The 21271-nt window shown below is 43.1% G+C and overlaps 1 protein-coding gene across 1 annotated transcript in view; it reads right to left on the reverse strand.

Moving 5' to 3' along the window:
- Nucleotides 1–1210: 1210 nt before the first annotated feature.
- The window catches only part of reck (reversion-inducing-cysteine-rich protein with kazal motifs), a 97700-nt gene continuing 77639 nt past the window's right edge, over nucleotides 1211–21271 (reverse strand). The window contains exons 18-21 of the mRNA XM_085467410.1: nucleotides 10670–10880; nucleotides 10236–10309; nucleotides 5979–6134; nucleotides 1211–1718 (exon numbers count right to left, since the gene is read on the reverse strand). Of these exons, the coding sequence (XP_085323536.1) occupies nucleotides 1506–1718; nucleotides 5979–6134; nucleotides 10236–10309; nucleotides 10670–10880 (654 nt within the window). The 3' untranslated portion in view covers nucleotides 1211–1505. The remainder of the gene's footprint in view (nucleotides 1719–5978; nucleotides 6135–10235; nucleotides 10310–10669; nucleotides 10881–21271) is intronic.

Genomic DNA, 21271 nt, shown 5'->3' on the forward strand with positions numbered 1-21271 from the left:
AAAGGCATTAAAAATTCAAACAATATTTCTTTTTAATATTTATGCTGAGGTGTCAGTTTAGCTCAGTGGGTGAGCAGGTAACCATGTGCCACGGGGCCAGGCAGGAGTGGCCCGGGCTCGTTTAGCCCCCCGTGGGAAAGGCAGCCAATGGTGTGCAACAAAGACATGATTCTTATCCTCATGTCGTTATGTGGGGACCAAAGCTGGTGCTCAAAAATCCAAGGTGGTCAAGTTATTCTGACTTTTTTTAATTATTTATATTTATTATTTATTTAACCCTCCCTGCTTCTTCCTGTTAAGAGGGGGGGTTTCCTTTCCACTGTCAGCAGGTGCTTTTTTTGTGTTACTGCAGGTTCTCTACCTTATAATACAATCTATTAATAATGATATTTTATGAGCACCACTTCAAGTATAGTGTTACCAGGTTTGTTTGGACGAAAGCTTTATGTGATCAGGTGAAACTGACCAAGGTTTTAGATCACTGCTACGTGAAATAGACCACTGCCTGGGTGTCTGTCTCCCCAGTCCAAACTGGGAGCTTTTTTCACAGAAGACGGGCCGATGGCACAGACTAAATATCCTGGGAAAGTTGACTTTGGAGACTTTGTTTAGCCAGTCCTTCAAACTGTGTTTGGATTAGTTGGGCTCAGTTTGAGCAATAATACTGCTGAGGTTAGAGGTTCAATCACCAGGTCCACATGCGGCACACTGTCATGCACCACAGGCTTTAAACGTGTGCCCTTCATTATATATGTTCCAATGTATGTTTGCAATGTACACAGATACCTGGATGTAGTGACACCAAAAATGATGTGTGTGTGTGTGATGTCCTGCTTAACAAGGATACTTCGTGCAGTCTTGAATCAAACATACACATCAGCGCCCCCTCCTGGTGCTCCTGGGACGGATGGATAAACAGTGTCTACCACACACACACACGCACACACACACACGCACACGCACGCACACACACACACGCGCACACACACACGCGCACACACACACGCACACACACACGCACACACACACGCACACGCACACACACGCGCACAGACACACACACACGCACACACACGCGCACACACACACACACACACACACACACGCGCACACACACGCGCACACACACGCGCACACACACACACACGCGCGCACACACACACACACGCACACACACACACGCGCGCACACACACACACACGCGCACACACACGCGCGCACACACACACACACGCACACACACACACACGCACACACACACACACGCACACACACACACACACACACACACACACGCACACACACACACACACACACACACTGGCTGGGAAATCCAGTGAGTAACTATTCACTAAACACAGTTGATACAAAAGCTTTGAACCACCCTGATTGTTTGAAACGCAGGTCAGTCAATAGGAATGATTGTCATCACGATCGTCTGTTCATTGCTGCCAGAACACGCCCACCATCCTGACTTTGGCACTGGGAGTCACAGAGGCTGGCACTTAGAGCACTGGAGCCGGTGTAACAAGGAGACCCAGAAGGAAACACAGGGCGGGTGCCAGAGGTGACCATGGCGTGCTCCCTGAGGAGTGGATGGAAGATGTCTTGATTTCAGAGGTGAGGAAGGCAGACAGAGGGACGTGGGACACCAGAGTGGGGCTGGCATAGTTGATGAGGGAGTCAATCTTCTCAGCCTCTTTACTGCAGGCTTCAATCTGCAAAACAAAACATTATTTATACACAACAACAGTCACCACAAGGTGCTTTATACTGTATGGAAAAGGCCCAAAAAACAACACGCTGTGAGCAAGGGCTTGGTAGCAGCAGATCCTAGGGAAAGCTGACTGCTGTGGCTGCTGGAGGAAGACCCACTATGTAAGAAAGCTGCACGTTAATAATACAATACGATTTTATTTATATAGCACATTTAAAAACCCGAAGGCACACCAAAGTGCTTCACAGTAATATGGAGAGTCACCATAAGTCAAAAACAGGGTACAAATCAGGCACAAGCACAGACAGGATAGAGGCACTAACAGACCAGGAGAGTTAGATAAATACAAAATATGCTACGAAGGCAAAAACAGCAGTAAAATTAATAAAAATAATACATTTAATAAACTCTAATAAAAGATTTAAAAGTTTAAAAATTAAAAGATTTAAAAGGGTATTAACTGGTCGGGAAAGCCAAGTCAAATATGCTTTTAATCTTGATTTAAAGGACTGGATAGAGTCCAAGGCTCGAATAGAAGCAGGGAGGCTGTTCCAAAGCTTGGGTGCAGCTGAAGCAAAGGCACGATAGCCTCTGGTCTTCAGTCTAAACTTAGGTTGGGCCGGGAGTAATTGACCTGATGATCTTAATGCACGACAAGGAGTGTACAAATTGAGGAGGTCAGTGAGGTAGCTGGGCGCAATGTTATTCAGGATTTTAAAAGTGAGTAGCAAGATTTTAAACTCAATGCGATATTTCATTGGTAACCAGTGTAGATCAACAAGAGCCGGAGTAATAGGGTCAAATTTTCTAGTGCCAGTAAGAAGGCGAGCCGCAGCATTCTGAACGAGTTGCAGCCTTCGAAGAGAGACGGCTTGGAGACCACAGTAGAGAGAATTACAATAATCTAACCTGGAGGTCACAAAAGCATGGATAAGTTTCTCCAGGTCCCTGTGTGGTATATAATGCTTAGCTTTAGAAATCTGGCGCAGTTGAAAAAAAAAAAACAGATTTAACTACAGATGATACTTGCTTATCGAGCTTAAAGGAGCTATCCAAACAGACACCCAGGTTACGCATAGAATCAGGGAGAGAGTTAGTGTAACCCAGTTCCTAAAATCATCTCAAACAAAAAGAGAAGAAAAATTAAAACATTTAATGTTCATTGTCCTGTTCTTACTGTCCCTGTTAATGAAAGTGAAATGAGATCAAAATATTTATTTAAACATAGAAGGGACGCAGATTATATATGATATGCTCTGGTCAAACAAGGGTTAAGTTTTCTCAGAGGGTTGATGAGCTCTGATGAGAGCCTATTGTTTTACTCCACTCCTCGCATGTCAGCCAATCGGTGAAGCTCTAGGCAGCTCTTGTCCCTCCTTAGTACCAGCTCCCAAGTTTTCAGTCTCTTGCTTCTACAGCCGAACAGAGCAGACTGACTAAAACTTTTGTTATCGGTAAGCTGGAGAAATTAACCTCTAACGAGTTAAAAAAAATACGATCTAAACTGATCTTTTTCACAAACTATGTATTTGCACTTGTTGTTGTCAAGGGCAGAGCGAAACCGGAAGGTTTACTGAGCTGTGGCTCCACGTAAATGCTGAGCATCCACTCGACGGCGGTAAGCTAAATGTGGCTAATCAGACACGTGATGTGCGGAGTGTGGGTACAGTTGTTGCATGTCCCTGAAACGCTGTTGCTATGCTAGTTAGATCATTAACTAAGTCATTAACATGTGAAAAGCTGTAAATGGTTAAAGCAGCTAAAAATAACTTTATGAGAGATAATTGTAAGCAGACTTTATCCTGCTTCCTGTTTAAATTTTGATGTCAATCAGTTGTTTTACAATACTCAGTATTGAACACTTGGAGGTAATTTTTAGTGTATTTCCACTTGTACTAGTAGGCCTATGGTACAAGCGGGATTAAGAAATTGCTCACAGACAGCCTGAGAGGCCGAGCTCGAAGAGTCCGGACAGGGATTTATCACTGAATTAAAAATTTTGAATAACATTCGGGCGTTGTGGCTATTAGTCTCAATACGACGTAAGGCTCGTATAGTGTCATTTAGCCATGGTTGATGAGAAGTTCTGGGATGTTTCATCTTTATAGGGGCCACAGTATCTAAGATGGAACAACAGGTGGATAGCATAGCGTTGGCAAAATCATCAACCAATGGAAGTGTGTAACAGTTTGTATCAGTGAAGTCTGGATCAAAAAAGGCAAAGTTTAGAAAGGCCGTAATGCAGTTAGCCACAGTCTCAGAGTTAATGATACGTACAGGGCGATGACAGCCTTTAGAATTTAAATCAATTGCACATAGCTCAACATCAAACATAACCAAAAAATGGTCAGAAATACCAGTATTATCAATGTCCATAGTACAAATATCCAAAGCATATGGGAGGACCAAATCCAAAGTATGGCCTTTAAGATGAGTTGGTTCCCTGACCCACTGTGTAAGGTTAAAAGAGTCAATTAGGGCAAGAAAATCCTTGGCTAGGGGGTCATCAGCAGAACAAATATGTATGTTAAAATCTCCAGTGATAAGAGCTTGGTCATAACTTAATAAAAATGAACCTAAGAAGTCAGCAAATTCACAAATAAAAGACCTATTATATTTAGGTGGTCGATAAATCACAGCACATAGAATCGTTGGGGGTCCGGCAAGCTCCACAAGCTGAACCTCAAAACTAGAATAGGTAGGAGAGGGCAGTTGCCGAACTTTAAGTTTGTTTTTAAAAACAGAGGCCAGGCCTCCACCTCTTCCCGAAGGCCTCGGTGAACTGAAGACTACACAGTCCGGGGGTAGTAGCTCTGAAAAAGAAGAGGACTCACCAGGATGAATCCAAGTTTCAGTCAATAACTGAGCATCAAGCCGAGAGGAGAGGAAGAGGTCATTTAAGATGAAGGTTTTATTCACCAGCGATCTTGCGTTTAATAAAGCCATCCGAGAGATCGGCATCTTATCTCTGCTGGAAGCACGTCTTAGCCGGCTTAAATGCCTGAGCCGTACACCATCACTGGGGGACCCAATCCAAACACGAACAGGCAGAGAGACTACCGGAGAAACCGGACAGGCTTGTTTACCAACCGGACAGATCCAGCGATGGTTGAGCAGCCTGAAGGATGATGGATCCCGAGCAGATGGAAGTCGTATAATCCCCGCGGTGGTGAGGGAATTAGCTGCAGCTGATGCTTTAAGGTAAGCCTTTAAGCGAACCTGAAACCCACTCCGTTTGCCCCACTTCCTATAGCGCTTCTGAGGCGGGGAGCAGAGAGGGGAACCGTATGAACCAGTAGAAGAGATGATACGTGGAAAGGTAGCATCTCCCAAATTCCAGCCTTGATCCAACCCAGCATAGGGGGGGAAACAAAGATTTAACAAAGTATCCCCGTCATAGGTGATTAATGCATAACCATCTGGGGGGCATAGTGCCAGAAAGATAACAAATAATAAACAAATATCAAGGAAAAGAGATTGACAACAGAGACGAGGACGGCCTGCCGCACACACTGGCGCCATCTTTACTCAGTCACGAAACACACATAAACACATAGTGAGTGAAAAAGGTGAGTTGGGTAGAAATACTGCATGGGGAGGCCTAATCCCACTGAACCTCAACTATCCAGGCCTAACTACATGCTTCATGACTCTCTGGCTCTCGGAGGAGGAGGGCCCATCTTTCACCCTCTCCCTCCCTTATCTTCCCTGCTGCTGCTTCTATGTCTTTGTCTAGTTTCGTCTAACTCTAACCCTCAAAGATTTCCTCAGTCTTGTTCTCTAAAACCTAAAGGATGGATTATTATGGATTTGATCAACTGGTCCCGTAACGAAATAAAGTTGGAGACCTGATGTGTTTGGTTCATCTCCAACGTTCCCCTCAGCCTTCACCCCGTCGACTGCAGCATCCACACAGATAATAATATAACATAAATAAATCCAATAAAGCCTACAGAGCGCCAAAGCTGCTCTTCTTGGGGAAACAATGTGTTTGGCACAGCAAAGCATTGAGACCTGAACTGCGCTCGTCACGACTGCCGAACAGAACACGTGATTAAAAGATCATGTGACAGCAACACACACAAATGCATGCTATTAATTCATTCAGGGGAACGTCACACAGCTAAAGTGTAGCCTTTCACTGCAAACACTGTGAACACAATGTTCACACATTCTCATCAAAGTAAAGAACACATAAGCGTGTGCAGAACAACAGATATAACAGACTATATCTGTGTGTGTGCACGATGGTGTTTGTTACCTGCAGAGGTGTTGGCTGCTGGTCCATTGGGGCGATGATGACCACCAGCAGGTGGTCAATACTCAGGTAGCCGAAAACATCGCACTGCGGCACTGAGATGTGAGGCCGCAGGATCTGAAGGACATCGTGGACCGTCACCGGCTGCTTCTTGTTCAGCTGCACGCAGCGACACACAGCATTACATTCATGTTGCTGTCCAACTTTCATACAACAGGTCAGTGACACTTTAATGAGGGCAACAAATGCTCCCAGCACAGCACCACAGTATCTGTCTTTACTGGAAAACACTGACACAAATATAATGACAGCATTGAGCTTACTACAGAAATCGATGCATTTCTAGTAGCGCTGTCAGTGTTAATCTAGTTAAAATGACGTTAACGCCATAACCACATTAACGCAGCAAATCTCCCCTTTGTGGGGCTGCACAGCGCTAACGCGTCACCGCGCTAACACGTTGACACTAATGGAGATTTGCTACGTTAATGCGGTTATGGCGTTAACGTCATTGTAACGAGATTAACGCTGACAGCAGTAGTTCATTTACATGAAAAAAAGACTTCACTCTGTCTGTCTGCCTGGATTTAAAAACCAAAGTGCTTAAAATGAAAGGTTACAGAACATGTTCAGCACCATGTTGTGTCAGTACAGAGCGTGATGCCACCAGATTGGTTGGTTGGGTCAGTACATCAGTTTATGTTAGCCAGCTACTGAGGGGGTCACGTTTGTGCCGCCCCCAGCTGCAACTATGAGTCCTATGTTGGTAACCTGTCCACTGTCACTGTGTTAAACACTAAGTGGCTCTTTGTTGTTGGGCTAGCTTCACTGAAACAGGAAAATCTACAGCTGTTAGCCGTAATGTTCAGGTTTGTGAAGCACTTTATAACACAAGAGACTGTGTGGTGACCGTTCCAGTGTAGTAACCTGTGCTTGGGAAAAGCACAGGTTACTACAGCCTCATCACACCACAACATTTACTGATTTATGATCAGGACATCCATCAGCAGCTCCACATCACTGTCTCCCTCACTCACATTTGGGCTGTGCTCTTCCTCTGACATGAAGTAATCCAGGCAGGAGTGTCTGGGTTTGATTTTTTCTACATATCGATCTATATTTTCTGGATGTTAGGATTCCCAATCATGCTTTTATAGAGACGTTGTTTGTGGTGTGATGTGTAACCTGTTATGTTGTAAACTATTTTGATGTGCTTGGGAAAAGAAAGACAATTTTATAGAGTAACCTAGTGCTGATCACTCAGTACACCCTCAGCTTATTGACTGGTGTTTATGTACCAGCATCAGCTGATGACCTCTGTGTGACCTCTTCCACACGACTGTAGCTGACCTACAGTGTAAACACCCTGAGACGTTTGTGATGATTGACTCTGACAACCTCCCAGCAGTCTGTAAAATGAATAAACCTCTGAGAACGCACAGGATGTATGCATGTTGATGTGTTCAAAGACTTCCTGTTTCCACCAAGTCTGTGAGGAGGTGGAGTCAGGATGCCAGCCAGACCCTGCAGCACTGCTTGGATGCGACAGACTGGGATGATCCATATGGGGAAGACATCAACAGCAGCACAGACTGCATCACTGACCATACACATTTCTGTGAGGATACATCCTCCCAACTAGGACTGTATGTCTGTTTTCCCAGTAAGAAACCCTGGATCACCGTTGACCTGAAGGCCAATGAAAAGACCTTCCTGGATGAATATTACTTCTACAGTCAGCAGATGCTCGCCCTCGGGCACCCTCTGCCGGCCTGGCTCTAGGGCGAGGCCTGGTAACCCTATCTCAGGCAGGGTGAACGGTTCCCATGGTGTTCTTCTGAATCGCTCTTTGTCTGGTCTTTCATTCGCACTCACATTCGTACCTATGGGTACTTTAGATTTACCAGTTAACCTAACCCCACTAACTGCACTTCTTTGGACTGTGGAAGGAAGCCAGAGTACCCGGAGAACCCACGCCATCACAGTGAGAACATGCAGTCTCCACACAGAAAGGCTGATGGTGGAACTGAACTCAGGTGAGGCTACAGTGCTGCACACTGCACCAATCTGTCCAACTCTGAGCTCCTAAAATGAAGAGACTGCATTAGAAGAATGCTTTGGGTCCTCACAGTTTTAGGCAGTTGCACTGACTTAAAGCTGAAAGCTCTTCAACTGCACCTGAGTTGCTTCATTTCAAATTCATTGTGGTAATGTACACCACCAAAATAAAAAAAACATAAACTGTCTCTGTCCAAATATTTATGGGTTTGATGGTATAATTCAGCGGTCTCCAACCTTTTTTGCGCCACGGACCGGTTTATGCCCGACAATATTTTCATGGACCGGCCTTTAAGGTGTCGCGGATAAATACAACAAAATAAAACCAGTACTGGTACCAAAAAAAAAAAGATTTATTCATAACACACGTGAAAAGCCCCAGGAAAACCGAGTTAACGATAAAAACGATAACAAAATAACGCTGAAAACCGATAAAAACCCTGAAAACCAGACATTTCACACCTGAGCCTCAACTCTCGCGGCCCGGTACCAAACGACTCACGGACCGGTACCGGTCCAAGGCCCGGGGGTTGGGGACCGCTGGTATAATATATACATCAAAATGTAGCCACCATCCTTCTCGTTCATCCAGGGTCAGTCTCATCAAGACAGGATTTACAGTTCTCCCATGAATGTCATAAGCACAGCCTCCTCCATCTCCCTTGCCCATAGAGGACAATGCTAGAGCGGCTCAGACAAAGTCTCACACAGCATCCCTGTGTGGGAATAACACATCACAAATTTTGTAAGTAAATCTATCTCTAAAGGCGCTATTGAATTCTCACCAGGTGTGTTTAACAACCCATCCAATCCACTGAGAAATCCAATTAAGTGGCATATTAATGAGAAATGACACAGACACAAAGTACTGAACTTGCTTATTTGATCCACATGGGGAACATTTATTGTCCTCCTGATTTTGGCCGTCAGTCTTCAGACCCTGAAGCTTTTGTGGGCCCCTTGTATGAACTCTTAGCTTTAGCACTTTCCACAGATTCAGGTCAGGTGACTGGGCCCTTCCAGCAGCTTTAGCTTCCTTCCTTTGGCTGTTTGTTTGGGATCATTGTCTTGTTGCAGCAACGACCCTCTTTTCATCTTCATCATCTTGGCAGCAGATTTTTATCAAGAATGTGTTGGTACATTTTCCCATTCATCCTTCATTCAATTACATGAAGAATGCCAGTGGTGTATAGAGAAAAAACAGCCCGACACTATGATGTTCCCAGCACCAAATTTCAGTTTGGGTATGGTGTTTCTGGGGCGATATGCAGTACCCTTTCCCTCCAAACATGACGTAGCATCCAAAGAGTTCAATCTTGGTCTCATCTGACCAGACCATAGTCTCCCAGTACTTCACAGGCAAATTTCATCAAACTTTAAACGGACTTCAACATACTTTTTCTTAAACAATGGCATGTTGCATGGTGAGTGTGCATACAGGCGGCTGAGTGAATTGCTTATTGTTTTCTTTGAAACAGTTGTACCTGCTGATTCCAGGTCCTTCTGTAGCCCTCCACAAGTCGTCCTTGGCTCTTGCACAACCCTTTTGATCATTCTTGTTACTCCTCTACCTGAAATCTTAAGGGCAGCGCCTGGTTGTAGCCAGTTTATAGTGGATGCTTTGGGATTGTGGTCCCAACAGTGCCCACTGGAACCTTCAGTAGTTCTTCTCTAAACAGTGCTTTCAGTATGTTTTGAAAAATAAGGATGTGAATATCTTGAGAGAGCTCACGGTTTTATCTATTATGAAATGTTTCTGGTGTACATCTCGGTAATGAGACAGCGTTTTATAGGCCATCAGTGGGGACTGAATCAGCTTCTATTAGTTTGCAGGACTGCTTTCTATTTACTGACAGATTTCAGCTGGTGTCATAACTTTCCACGCCTTTTTGCACCTCCCTTTCTTCATTTTACATGTGTCATTTCTCATTCTTACACATAACTTATGGACATGTATGTCTGATTTCTTTGAATGTGTGGATTGTACTGGTTGTTACGACACATCACCATGAAAACTGGTCAATATTGATTTTACCTGCTCTAGCTTTCATACCCTACCTATAAGTCAAACCTAACAACACTGATTAAAGAAAATAGTACTTTGAAACTCCCTTTGTCATCAGCATAAATCATTCATAAACATATCATACTGGACAGTGGATTTGCTACCTAAACAAACAAACAGCTGTGAACCGTCCATACCTTTGAGAACGTGTTCATTCGCTCTTTGCTCCAGAGGATCTGCAGGATGCTGGCACATATGGGACAACAGGCTCCTGGATAAAGTTCAGAGAACATATTATAATAAAATGCAACGTCTTTATGTGACACTATCCTACTTGTACTGACAGTTAAAAGTGTTTCAGACATTTTTAACCACTTTACCTCACATCCACAGTCAACTTAGAATCACCAGTTAACCTAAAATGCATGTCCTGGCCTGAGGGAGCTGCAGTCATCATGCAGGCACAGGGTGAACACGCGCTCTCCACATAGAAAGGCCCTGCCAGGAACCAGTCCTCACTACTGTACCACCGTACTGCCCATGACGCTACATAAATGTCATGTACACGGTGTAATTTTATCTGCTGGCTGACCCCAGTTAACCTTTTCATGTATGGTGCTACTCCACTCACCTGGTGGAGTGACAGGGTGGCAGCCTGGAGTGGACAGACTTGGACATGAAACCAAACTGCAGGCTGAGTCAGGGGCCACGTCAGAGACAGCTCCCACAGCTCTGCAGGGGGCCTCATAGTCCACAGTGACACGGTCAGAATAGGCGCCACACACCGTGTTGTAGGTTTCGCCATTATGGCCACAGACTTGTTTTGGCTTTCTGCAGCCTTCCTGAGGACAGAACACACCAGGCACTATTTACATTATGGGAAGTGTATTTGATTGTCTTCTTTTTGTACTATACATACATACAAACAAAAGCTATGTTTAAGGTACTGTTAGTCTGATAAAAAGCACTAGACAAAACTAAAATGTACCTTTGTTGTGTTTTTGAAATAATTTCAAATGGACAAAACTGTGAGTCATCTTCGATCAATCAACAAGAAGATTTTGCAAATTCAAAAAAACAACAATAACTAAACTTCTTTTAGTTATGAGTAAAAAAGAATAGAGTACAGAACAACACCAAACCAAAGAGTAAAACAGTGAAATGTCGGGGGCGTGGCTAAACATATGGCTTTTGGTGAGCTCCCGGCATAAAAGCCTTAGAATTATACTTTTACTCCACGAACAGTGAAATTTACCACCTGTGGCCATTTAGTATAATATCATGCAAAAATATGCCAGCGAAGAAGGCACTAAAATTAAAACTAACCCTTCTCCAAATGGGGAAGACGATGTATCGTATGCTAGTAGTCAAGCTAACTCAGCAGATGATGCTAGACCTGAGCCACGCGTAGGCGAAAATACTGGAACGGCACACAACATGGATGTCATTCAGATTCTCCACGAGATCAGAAATGACTTTTCCACGAAAATTGATGTGGTGCTGGAAGCCATACAGGACGTTAACAGGGACGTGCAGGCAGGACTTCTTGGCACGCATGGATGAAGCAGAAGTGCGAATTAGCAACGTAGAAGACACAGTTAACTCAGAGAAAAACAAGTCTGATGCACTTGTTAAACAGGTAGCTCTCCTCACAAATAAACTTTTGTCCCAAGAAGTAATCGGTTCTTCACTTGTGTTATAAGCTGCAGAAGAGACTCCAATGAACATTTCAGATATACATTTTCGTGAAAATATTTACTATCGCTGGGAGACATGAAGAACTTGTTAGTTGTATTTTGTTCTTTTAAGATTGCTTGGTTTGGTCTAACTGCTCCCTTATTTACACTGGATCGGTGAGTGCACAGGAGGGAGGGCTGTCTGGTTCGGGGTGATAGCTAAGGAGATTTGTTTATGGCAGATTTTCAGCTTTGTGTTTGTTTTTTCAATACTCCTCAAAACATGAGGTGCTTCCAAATAAGAAGTTTAAATTTACTTCTTGGAATGTAAGGGGGATGGTAAAAGTGACTAAGCTAAAGCAGGTTATTACCAGGCTTTAGCATCTGAAGTCCTCAATCGTTTTTATCCAGGAGACCCATCGACTCAGAAACAACTTGGTGAAAGTACAAAGGAGATGGCCATGCAAAGTACTAGCGTCCTGTTTCCCATCTCATTCTAGAGGGGTTATAGTGTTAATTCACAACTCAGTGCCTTTTCAGGTAAATAACACTATTTATGACAGTGCGGGTAGACTTTTGGTGGTCCAGGGTACCTTCTTGAAAGGAAATATAAATTTGTTTAATGTCTACGGCCCCAATGATGACAACCCATTGTTCTTTGAGAATGTGTTTTTGTTAATGGCCACCCTTCCTGGTAAGATCATATTGGCAGGTGACTTAACCCTTTAAGACCTACCATAGAATCAAGTCCGCCAGAGCTTATATTATATTTTTACATGCTGTGGAGCCATTTTTGGGAGCATTTCAAGTTGCTATACATCAATACAACCATTATAGCCCAAACTTTAATAATATGTCTGCATTAAGTGCATAGTAATTACATAAATTGCAAAAAAGTGCAATAAACTACAAAAAAATTGAAAATCGTTTTTGTTTTTTTAACATATATTTCTAGTTAGAGAAATTTAAGAGGCTTATCCCTCAAAACTGTAAATACAAAAAAGTTGCACAAACTAGTTTCCCACCACAGGAAATTTATTTTAAGTGTCTTCATAGTTTTATTTTTGAAATACACCAATTTTTATATACTGCAGGAAAAACGAAAATAAATATTATAGTGCAAATTTGCAAAATAGCAGCATATGCATCACAATAAACTATTTCCAGCAGTGCAATATGAGTCCTAAGCATCCCAGAAACGACACAGAAAGTCATGAAGTCAAACATAACTTTTAAAAACACAAGTATAAGCTCATGAGGTACGATGGTAAAAAAAAAAACTACATTTCCGCAAAATGACGTCACTTCCGGTTTCGGGCAGGTCATGCGGTCATGTGATAGTTCACGCTGATGGACGTAGGAAGTGTTACAAACAGCTGATTGGATCGGCGAAGCGTGTTTCTGGAATATCATGTTTTTGTTGCTGCAAGTGATTTTTATGCAGTTTTTGCAAAGCTATATGTGGAAGGAAACTGTGACCGAGGACAAGCTGATGGCATAAGATGTAAGTACAACTCCTCCAGTTTCATATGCAAAAAAAATTATTGCGCTAGCTTACGTGGTTGCAGAGCTACCGGGATTTAAAAATAGTTACGCAAAACAGAGCGTGCCCGCTCCGATCGGCTGTAAAGGGTTAAATTGTACCTTGGGCCCAAAGACTGATCGCTCGTCAGGGACAGATACCTCACATTCTCAAACAAGAAAGAAACTACTTCGATACATAGAAGATTTGAATCTCTCAAAGTCCTACCAGAACGGAATGCTCATGCTACTCTTCAACATTTAAAACCCACTCTCAAATAGATTATTATCTCCTCATCGTTGTTACCTAGTGTAACTGACAGTATTCACGGTAGTATTGTTCTGTCAGATCATGCCCCAGTCTCGCTATTTTATAATGTTGTACAAGTGAACAAACACTATTTTAACTGGCGCTTACACCCTAAAATTTGGTTACAAGATTCTGACTTCATAAAATTCATAGGAGAAAACATGGATCTCTACTTCTCAATAAATAGAAATCAAACAAATGCAACCACCAGGGCCGTCTTCGTGAATCGCTACCTTACCATGGTGGAAGGTTTGTGTGTCCCAGGGATTCCAGGGGCTATGTTGTCTGGGGGCTTTTGCCTCCTGGTAGGGTCTCCCATGGCAAATTGGTCCTGGGTGAGGGACCAGACAAAGAGCGATTCAGAAGACCCTTATGAGAAAAACATCGAGGGAACAGTTTACCCTGCTCGGAATAGGGAATGTCTTTGGCACTGGTACAACACAGGAGGTTTTCAAGAGCTGTGGGACTCTTCCCAGCCTCAGGCTCAGGTTGAAGAGGTGCTCCATCACCCCACACAGTTGGTCTGCACAGGACCTGACCACTCTTGAGCTGATGCCATCTGGACCCACAGCTTTCCTTTCCTCCTCAGTTGCCTCCTAACCTGGGTGGTTGAGAGAGGCAGGCTGGAGCCTTGTGTTGAGTGTGTATTGGATGCTGTTGTTGGGGGTGGGGGGGAGTGAGCAGGGTGAATAGAGGAGGTGTGAAGTGTCTGAGGTGTCTGAGGTGGAACAGCAGTAGTGGGGGTGGGTGAGTCAGTAATGCATGTAGTAAGGCTGTCGATGTCCTCTCCGTGGTCGTCACAGATCACCTCCCACACAGTTGACTCAAAACAATCCTTAAGAGCCTCCTCGCTCTCCTCCAACCATCTCTGCACTGTGCGGGTGGCTGGTGGCTCCCTGCGCACTAAGGGCTCATACACAGGGACAAGGTGCACCAGGTTGTGGTCAGATCTGCCCAGGGGAGGGAGAGGTGATGAACTGTATGCCTCTTCTGCATTGGCATACAGTAAGTCCAGTGTTTTATTGTCTCTGGTGGGGCAGGTCACATACTGGGTGAAGGTGGGCAGTGTGGAGTCCAGTGAGGCATGATTGAAGTCCCCTGATATTATGAGAAGGGCTCTCGGAGATTGTGTTTGCAGTCTGCTGACCACTGAGTGGAGAGAGTCACAGGCTGCATCCGCGTTGGCCGAGGGGGGGACAACGCTGTTATCGCGATAACATGCGAGAACTCCCGGGGCAGGTAGTACGGACGCATGCTAACAGCTAACAGCTCAATGTCTCTGCTGCAGAGTTGTTCTTTCACAGTGATGTGCCCAGGGTTACACCATCTGTCGTTCACAAACGCTGCCACTCCCCCTCCTTTCCTCTTACCGCTCTCTCTCGTCCTGTCCGCCCGCAGCAGCTGGAATCCCGGTAGCATCACGCTCGTGTCTCATGCTAGCGGTGTTAGCCACGACTTATAGAGATTAAATACAAGCTTCTGAAAATATGTATGACTGTAACTCTAATAATAAAAAGCCAAAACAATCTAACTTTTAAACGTGGTATAATTAGTTTGAAAACATATGTGCATAAACAGTAGAACAGAGAACCTGCTAATAGTCAAAATTGCTGAAACAACTTAATTTAAAATATATATTTTTGCATTTCTTTGTGTCTGATGGTGTTGACAAAAACCTTGCACTTCTCCAGCAAAAGCATAAATTATTAAAAAATGGGAGACCAAAACATGGTGAGACAGCCAAAACTTTGTGTAACAATTATATGTAAATATTAGGGGTGCAACGATATTCGTATCGATATTGAACCGTTCGATACAGTGCTTTCGGTTCGGTACGCATATCTATCGAACAATACAAAATTTGTAATTTATTTTATTTATCAACTTTCCTTCTGACGATGCTGTCTGTGTTGAGCGCTCAGTGAATCTGCGTTCGACTACTCCGCCTAGGCTGCACTGTCCAGCGCAGATCCACTGAGCGCTCAACACAGACAGCATAGTCAGAAGGAAGAGCGCAGGGCAAGCTAGCGAGACAGAAGTTAAGCTCTCTTTGCAACATGGCAAACTGAACCTCCCCCACCCTCATTCAGATCTGGCGTTTGGAACTATTTTGGTTTTTATGTGAAGTATGACCCTGAAGGTAAGCGAGTCATGGACTAAAGTAAAACAGTATGTTGGATGTGCCACGCAATGCTCAATTACATGGGTGGGAACTAGTGTGTTAGCGCAGTTAGCTCGTTAACATGTTGGCCGTCCAGCCCCACGCACGGGGCGATCCGCGGTAGCTCGTTAACGGAGATTTGCCGTGTTGTGGCGTTAACGTCATTTCAGATTAACCTGAAAGCACTAGTGGGAACACAACGAATATGACTGCACATTTACTCCGACGTCATCCTAGTGCAAAGACAAGTGGAAGCAGACAAAAACAACAAGCATGCATGCTACAAACTTTACCCGAGTCATTTAGACAGCTGTTAGCACATGATTCTCCTTATGGGGACCTGATATGTTTAATATGCTGCTGAGAATATAGCCCAGAAGAAGCGTATAGTATAGCTTTTATTTTGGAAAGAGCCATTTCTCTGTAATAAACTCTCTTTTCCAAAGATGAGTGATTCCTCAATCAGATACAAGGCTCACAAAATCGCTAGCCCGACGTCCTGGGGCTAGCGATTTTTCCAGTCGGGCTACCAAAATCTATCTCTGCCCTGCCCGTCGGGCTATCGTAGGAAGGAAAAATAGATGTCAATGCTTTTGCATTCTTTCAGAAATGTAGCTGGGTAATTATGTCATTGGCATCGGTGAGCCACTGTCAATATGTGACATATTGAAATCGCGTTTGAATTTGCGCTTGTTTTTTGCTTTCACTTTGCAATCGCGCAAACTGTGTATAGAGAGCGACAGCACTGATCTGTGAGTGATGATAATTTGTGCACCAATTCCTCTGACATCGTCTTATCAATCGTTAGCTTACTATGCAAACATGACAAGTGAAATCTCCCGCAGCTTAAACATGTGAGAGGTTGATCGCGCAGAGAATCGCTGAGCTTATGTGAGTCCGTGTGTAAAAGCAGCAGGATATATATTTTAGTTCTGCTGAGCCAAATAAGACAGGTCAGGGTGAAGAAGTGACAGCCAAAGAAAAGCTTACCACAAAACGGACAAGTTATGACAAATCAGACTATAAGGCCAAAAGAAAGTGCAGCTTTATGGTTTCATGGACAAAAGAATTTCTGTGGCTGCAATATGACGAGCTAAATAACCAGGGCTGCACATAAGTGGTCCGCAGGTGTGCATTCGCTGTCAAAATAAAAAACACGCACAAGGGTTAGGGTTAAATTTAAAAACTGTACTTTTGAGTTAAAATATATATTTATAATTTTAATAAATGACAAATTAAAAAGGCATGAACATTTTTTTTGTATTGAAAAAATATCGAACCGTGACACCAAAGTATCGAACCGAACCGTGAATTTTGTGTATCGTTGCACCCCTAGTAAATATGTTTTTGAAAAAACAAAAAATATATTTTAGAAAATTAAAACCTGTTTTGTCCCTAATCTCAGGAATCACTGATATTATAAATTGCTATATAATTCAGATGGCTTACTTGACTCTGAACGCAGAGTTTCCTTGATGGCCTGACCATCCCTTGTATTTCTGAAGATACAAAAATTGCTTTGGAGAAGGATTTGGATCTGAATGATGTCTCTAATGCCATCACAAGCATGAAAGGACGTAAAACAGCTGGCCCAGATGGGCTCCCGATAGATATTTATAAACTATTTAAAGAGAAAATAATAGCCCCATTGACCCTGTGCACGAGAAAATGCTAACTTCCTGGTTTGAGACCGGATGTGGGGTTGTACATTTCCGGTAGCTTTACTTTGCAGTCAATCGCTACTGCGACGATATCCTCCAAAATCATGTCCAAAACTCGAAAACGGAAAGATTGCGTTAAGTTACAAAGAGAAGGTGGGAACACTCACCGCTGCTGTGTCATAAAAAATCTAATGATCAATTTTGACGTTTAAAGAGTTTAGATCGATCAGTTGTTTACATCACTCAACACAAGCAGAACTGCATCACTGCAGCAGAAGACACATCGTCCACATTCAGAAGCACATCTCTGTATAGTGACTGGTCTTATGAATTAAACAGGCAAATGTTCAGCATTCAAACTACAGGTGAAGAACAGTCAAACCAGATGTTTCCCCGTTATGTCGAGATCAGCTAGTCAAGTACACACCTACACAGCATGTTAACAAACCGTGAAAAAAGCCACACAAAAAATGAATGATTGCTGGTAACGGTTTCTATACATTAGTATTTACGAAGGGTATGTTGTGACTTACCTTCAAAATTACAGCGGTCCCTCGCTATAACGCGGTTCACCTTTCACCTCGCTGTTTCACAGATTTTTTTAGTGCAAGTTTGCTTATTTTTACGTCACATTGTGTCCTGCGTCCTGATCGCTGCAGACGATCTCCTCCGTGACGTCTCTCCTGTACAGTACAGAGTCGCTGCATCGATGCTAGCAGTGTGACTCTGAAGTGCAGTACTGTATGTCCACGATGTCCACGAAACGTTTTGCACCATCAAAAAATAAAATTGGCTACTTGATTTCACCTCTCGCTGGTTATTTTTAGAACATAACACCCGCGATAAACGAGGGACAGCTGAGAAATATAACATTTGAATCCCTTTTCTCTTTTGCTCTGAGGCGCGGGGAAAACATATCAACAAGTCGTTGAACATCATTTACAGATATGTTGGGTAAATGCCTGAGACATCTATAGAAATGTAAATCGCCGCTTGATTCATTCATTTGCTTAACTTGTTTTGGGCCGTAAACCAGGCGCGAATAGGACACCGGAAACAAAGCTCCCCACAGGAGTTTCCGCACCGGAAGTAGCATATGCTAACGTGCACATAGTCAATTGGTAGATGTGTATTTGGAATCCTTTAAAACAGGGAGTCTCCCTGCTTCATTACGAAATGCTCTGATCACTCTTATTCTAAAGCCAGGCAAAGAGGCCCCTGAACAAGGTTCATACAGACCCATATCACTTTTAAATTCCGATGCAAAGATTATAGCAAACGTTTTAGCAATGAGACTAGAAAGGATACTACCTGCCATTACACATACGGACCAAAATGGTTTTGTGCAAAGCCGACAGGGGTTTCACAATGTGAGGAGAGTTCTTAATATAATTCATGCCTGTGAAGAGTTCCCTGACAATGCAATCTTATCTCTCGATGCAGAAAAAGCATTTGACCGAGTGGAATGGCCCTATATGCTCGAGGTGCTTAAACGGTTTGGATTTGGTGAACATTTTTGTGGATGGGTCAAAATAATACTTGTTGATACTACTGCAATGATATCTACTAATAACTTCATCTCTCACCCTTTTGAATTGTTTCGAGGTACGAGACAAGGGTCACCAATTTCACCTTTTCGTTTTAGACATGGAACCACTGGCGATAGTGGTTAGATCACACACCTCAATTCACAGCATTAAGACCATGGATATTGAACACAAGATAGCAATGTATGCTGATGATACTATTTTGTTTCTATCACAGCTTGCAGAAACAATACCTGCTCTCTTGGAATTGATTAATCAACTTGGTACAATCTCGGGATTCAAGGTGAACAGAGAAAAATCATCAATTATATTTTTAAATGGTAATGAGAGGAGAAAACCATTAGTATCCCACCCATTTGTGAATGCTGCATAAGGATTTCGATACTTGGGCATCATAATAACTCCAACTATAAGCAAACTTAGTTCAACCAACTACGAACCCATGGTAGCAGAATTGGGGGAAGAGATCAACAGATGGACAACATTGCCTATATCTATACTGGGAAGAATAAACATAAAAAAAGATGACCATATTACCCAAATTCCTATATGCTTTTCAATCAGTTCCACTAGCCCCGCCACCTTCTTTTTTCCCAAAAAACAGAAAGCTTCTCTCTAATTTTTTCTGTAACAACAGGAAGCCAAGACTTCGACTCTCTCTCCTCTACGATAGAGGAGGGCTACAGTTGCCAAACCTAGAATGGTATTATTGGGCTGCTCAGCTGAGGGCCACAATGTTTTAGTTTTCTAAATACGTTTTCTTGCTGTGGGTAGAAATTGAAAAAATGTTTTAATGTTTTATCCTAATATAGTGGACATATGTTATAAGTGTACTGATCACAAGGGTCCATTGTACCACTCTTTGTGGGAGTGTGAAAAGATTCAAAAGTTTTAGTGCTCAGTGTTAAAATATATTTCTCAGATCACCCTGTCCCATTAAGTCCCAACATCTGTATTTTAGGCATTTATTAAGATGACTGTAATTTAGCTCAGACAGAAAGATGGTTGACCTTTTCTTACTCCAGGCCAAATGTTGCATTGCAATATGCTGGAAGAATGTTGGTGGCCCCTCTTTTGACCAATGGTTAAACAGTGTGTCATCAAGTTTAGTTCCTGAGAAACTGACCTATGTGGTTAGGAAAAGATCATCAGAAGTTTTTGACATTTGGAAAATGATCCTGGAGCTATTAAAGACTGGGGATGTTGAGGAACTGGAGAGAGAGGATAATGTAATGAAAATATGCAACTAAATTTGGGAATGTATACAGTATAGACTATCCTGTACTTTTTTTTTGTTTTTTATTTTATTTTATTTTTTTAATTTCCCTTAGTATTTTTTTTAATTTGTTTTTTGAATGTCTTGCTTTCTTAGTGCTTTCTTACTGCCACATATTCAAGGTGTTTAAAGTGTTGGATGTTTATGAATACAAAATTCAATAAATATCCATCCATCCATCCGCTTCCACTTATCCTTTTCAGGGTCGCGGGGGGCGCTGGAGCCTATCCCAGCTGTCATAGGGCGAAAGGCGGGGTACACCCTGGACAGGTCGCCAGTCTGTCGCAGGGCCAACACACAGGGACAGACAACCATTCACACTCACATTCACTCGCACATTCACACCTAGTGGCAATTTGGATTATCCAATTAACCTATCCCCACAAGCTGCATGTCTTTGGACGGTGGGAGGAAGCCGGAGTACCCGGAGAGAACCCACGCAGACACGGGGAGAACATGCAAACTCCACACAGAAAGACCCCGGCCTGATGGTGGAATTGAACTCAGGACCTTCTTGCTGTGAGGCAACAGTGCTAACCACCGTGCCACCGTGCTGCCCTCAATAAATATGTTTACAAAAAAAACCCAGTGAAATGTGGATTATTAAATATTAGGTCTCTCTCCTCCGAGTCTCTGTTAGTACATGACTTAATAATTGATCAACAAATGGATTTACTCTGCCTTACAGAAACCTGGTTGCAGCAGGATGATTATGTTAGTTTAAATGAATCAACACTCCAAATCATAACAACTGTCAGAATAGGAGGAGTGGCAGCATTTTTCCACACCAGCCTATTAATCAACCAAAGACCCAGATAGACTTTAAATTCATTTGAAAGGCTGATGCTTAGCCTTGTCCACCCCAGCTGTCATTACAGTCAGCGTCTTTATGAAAGTGCAGACATGACAAAAGACACACTGTCGAAGAGTGCCAGAAATGATTGGTAACTAATTATTCAATGCAGAGTGAGTGAAAAGAACAGTTAGGCTGCAGTAGGCCTAGGCTGCTGGGGGCTCCTCATGATGCACTAAGAGGATTCAGGGTCACCTGATCCAGCCCTAACTATATGCTTTATCAAAA

Source organism: Copadichromis virginalis, linkage group LG9, assembly GCF_057382275.1.
Source record: "Copadichromis virginalis isolate Kocher_CV1m ecotype Utaka linkage group LG9, C_Virginalis_male_GT1.1, whole genome shotgun sequence".
Classification (NCBI taxonomy): Eukaryota; Metazoa; Chordata; class Actinopteri; order Cichliformes; family Cichlidae; genus Copadichromis; species Copadichromis virginalis.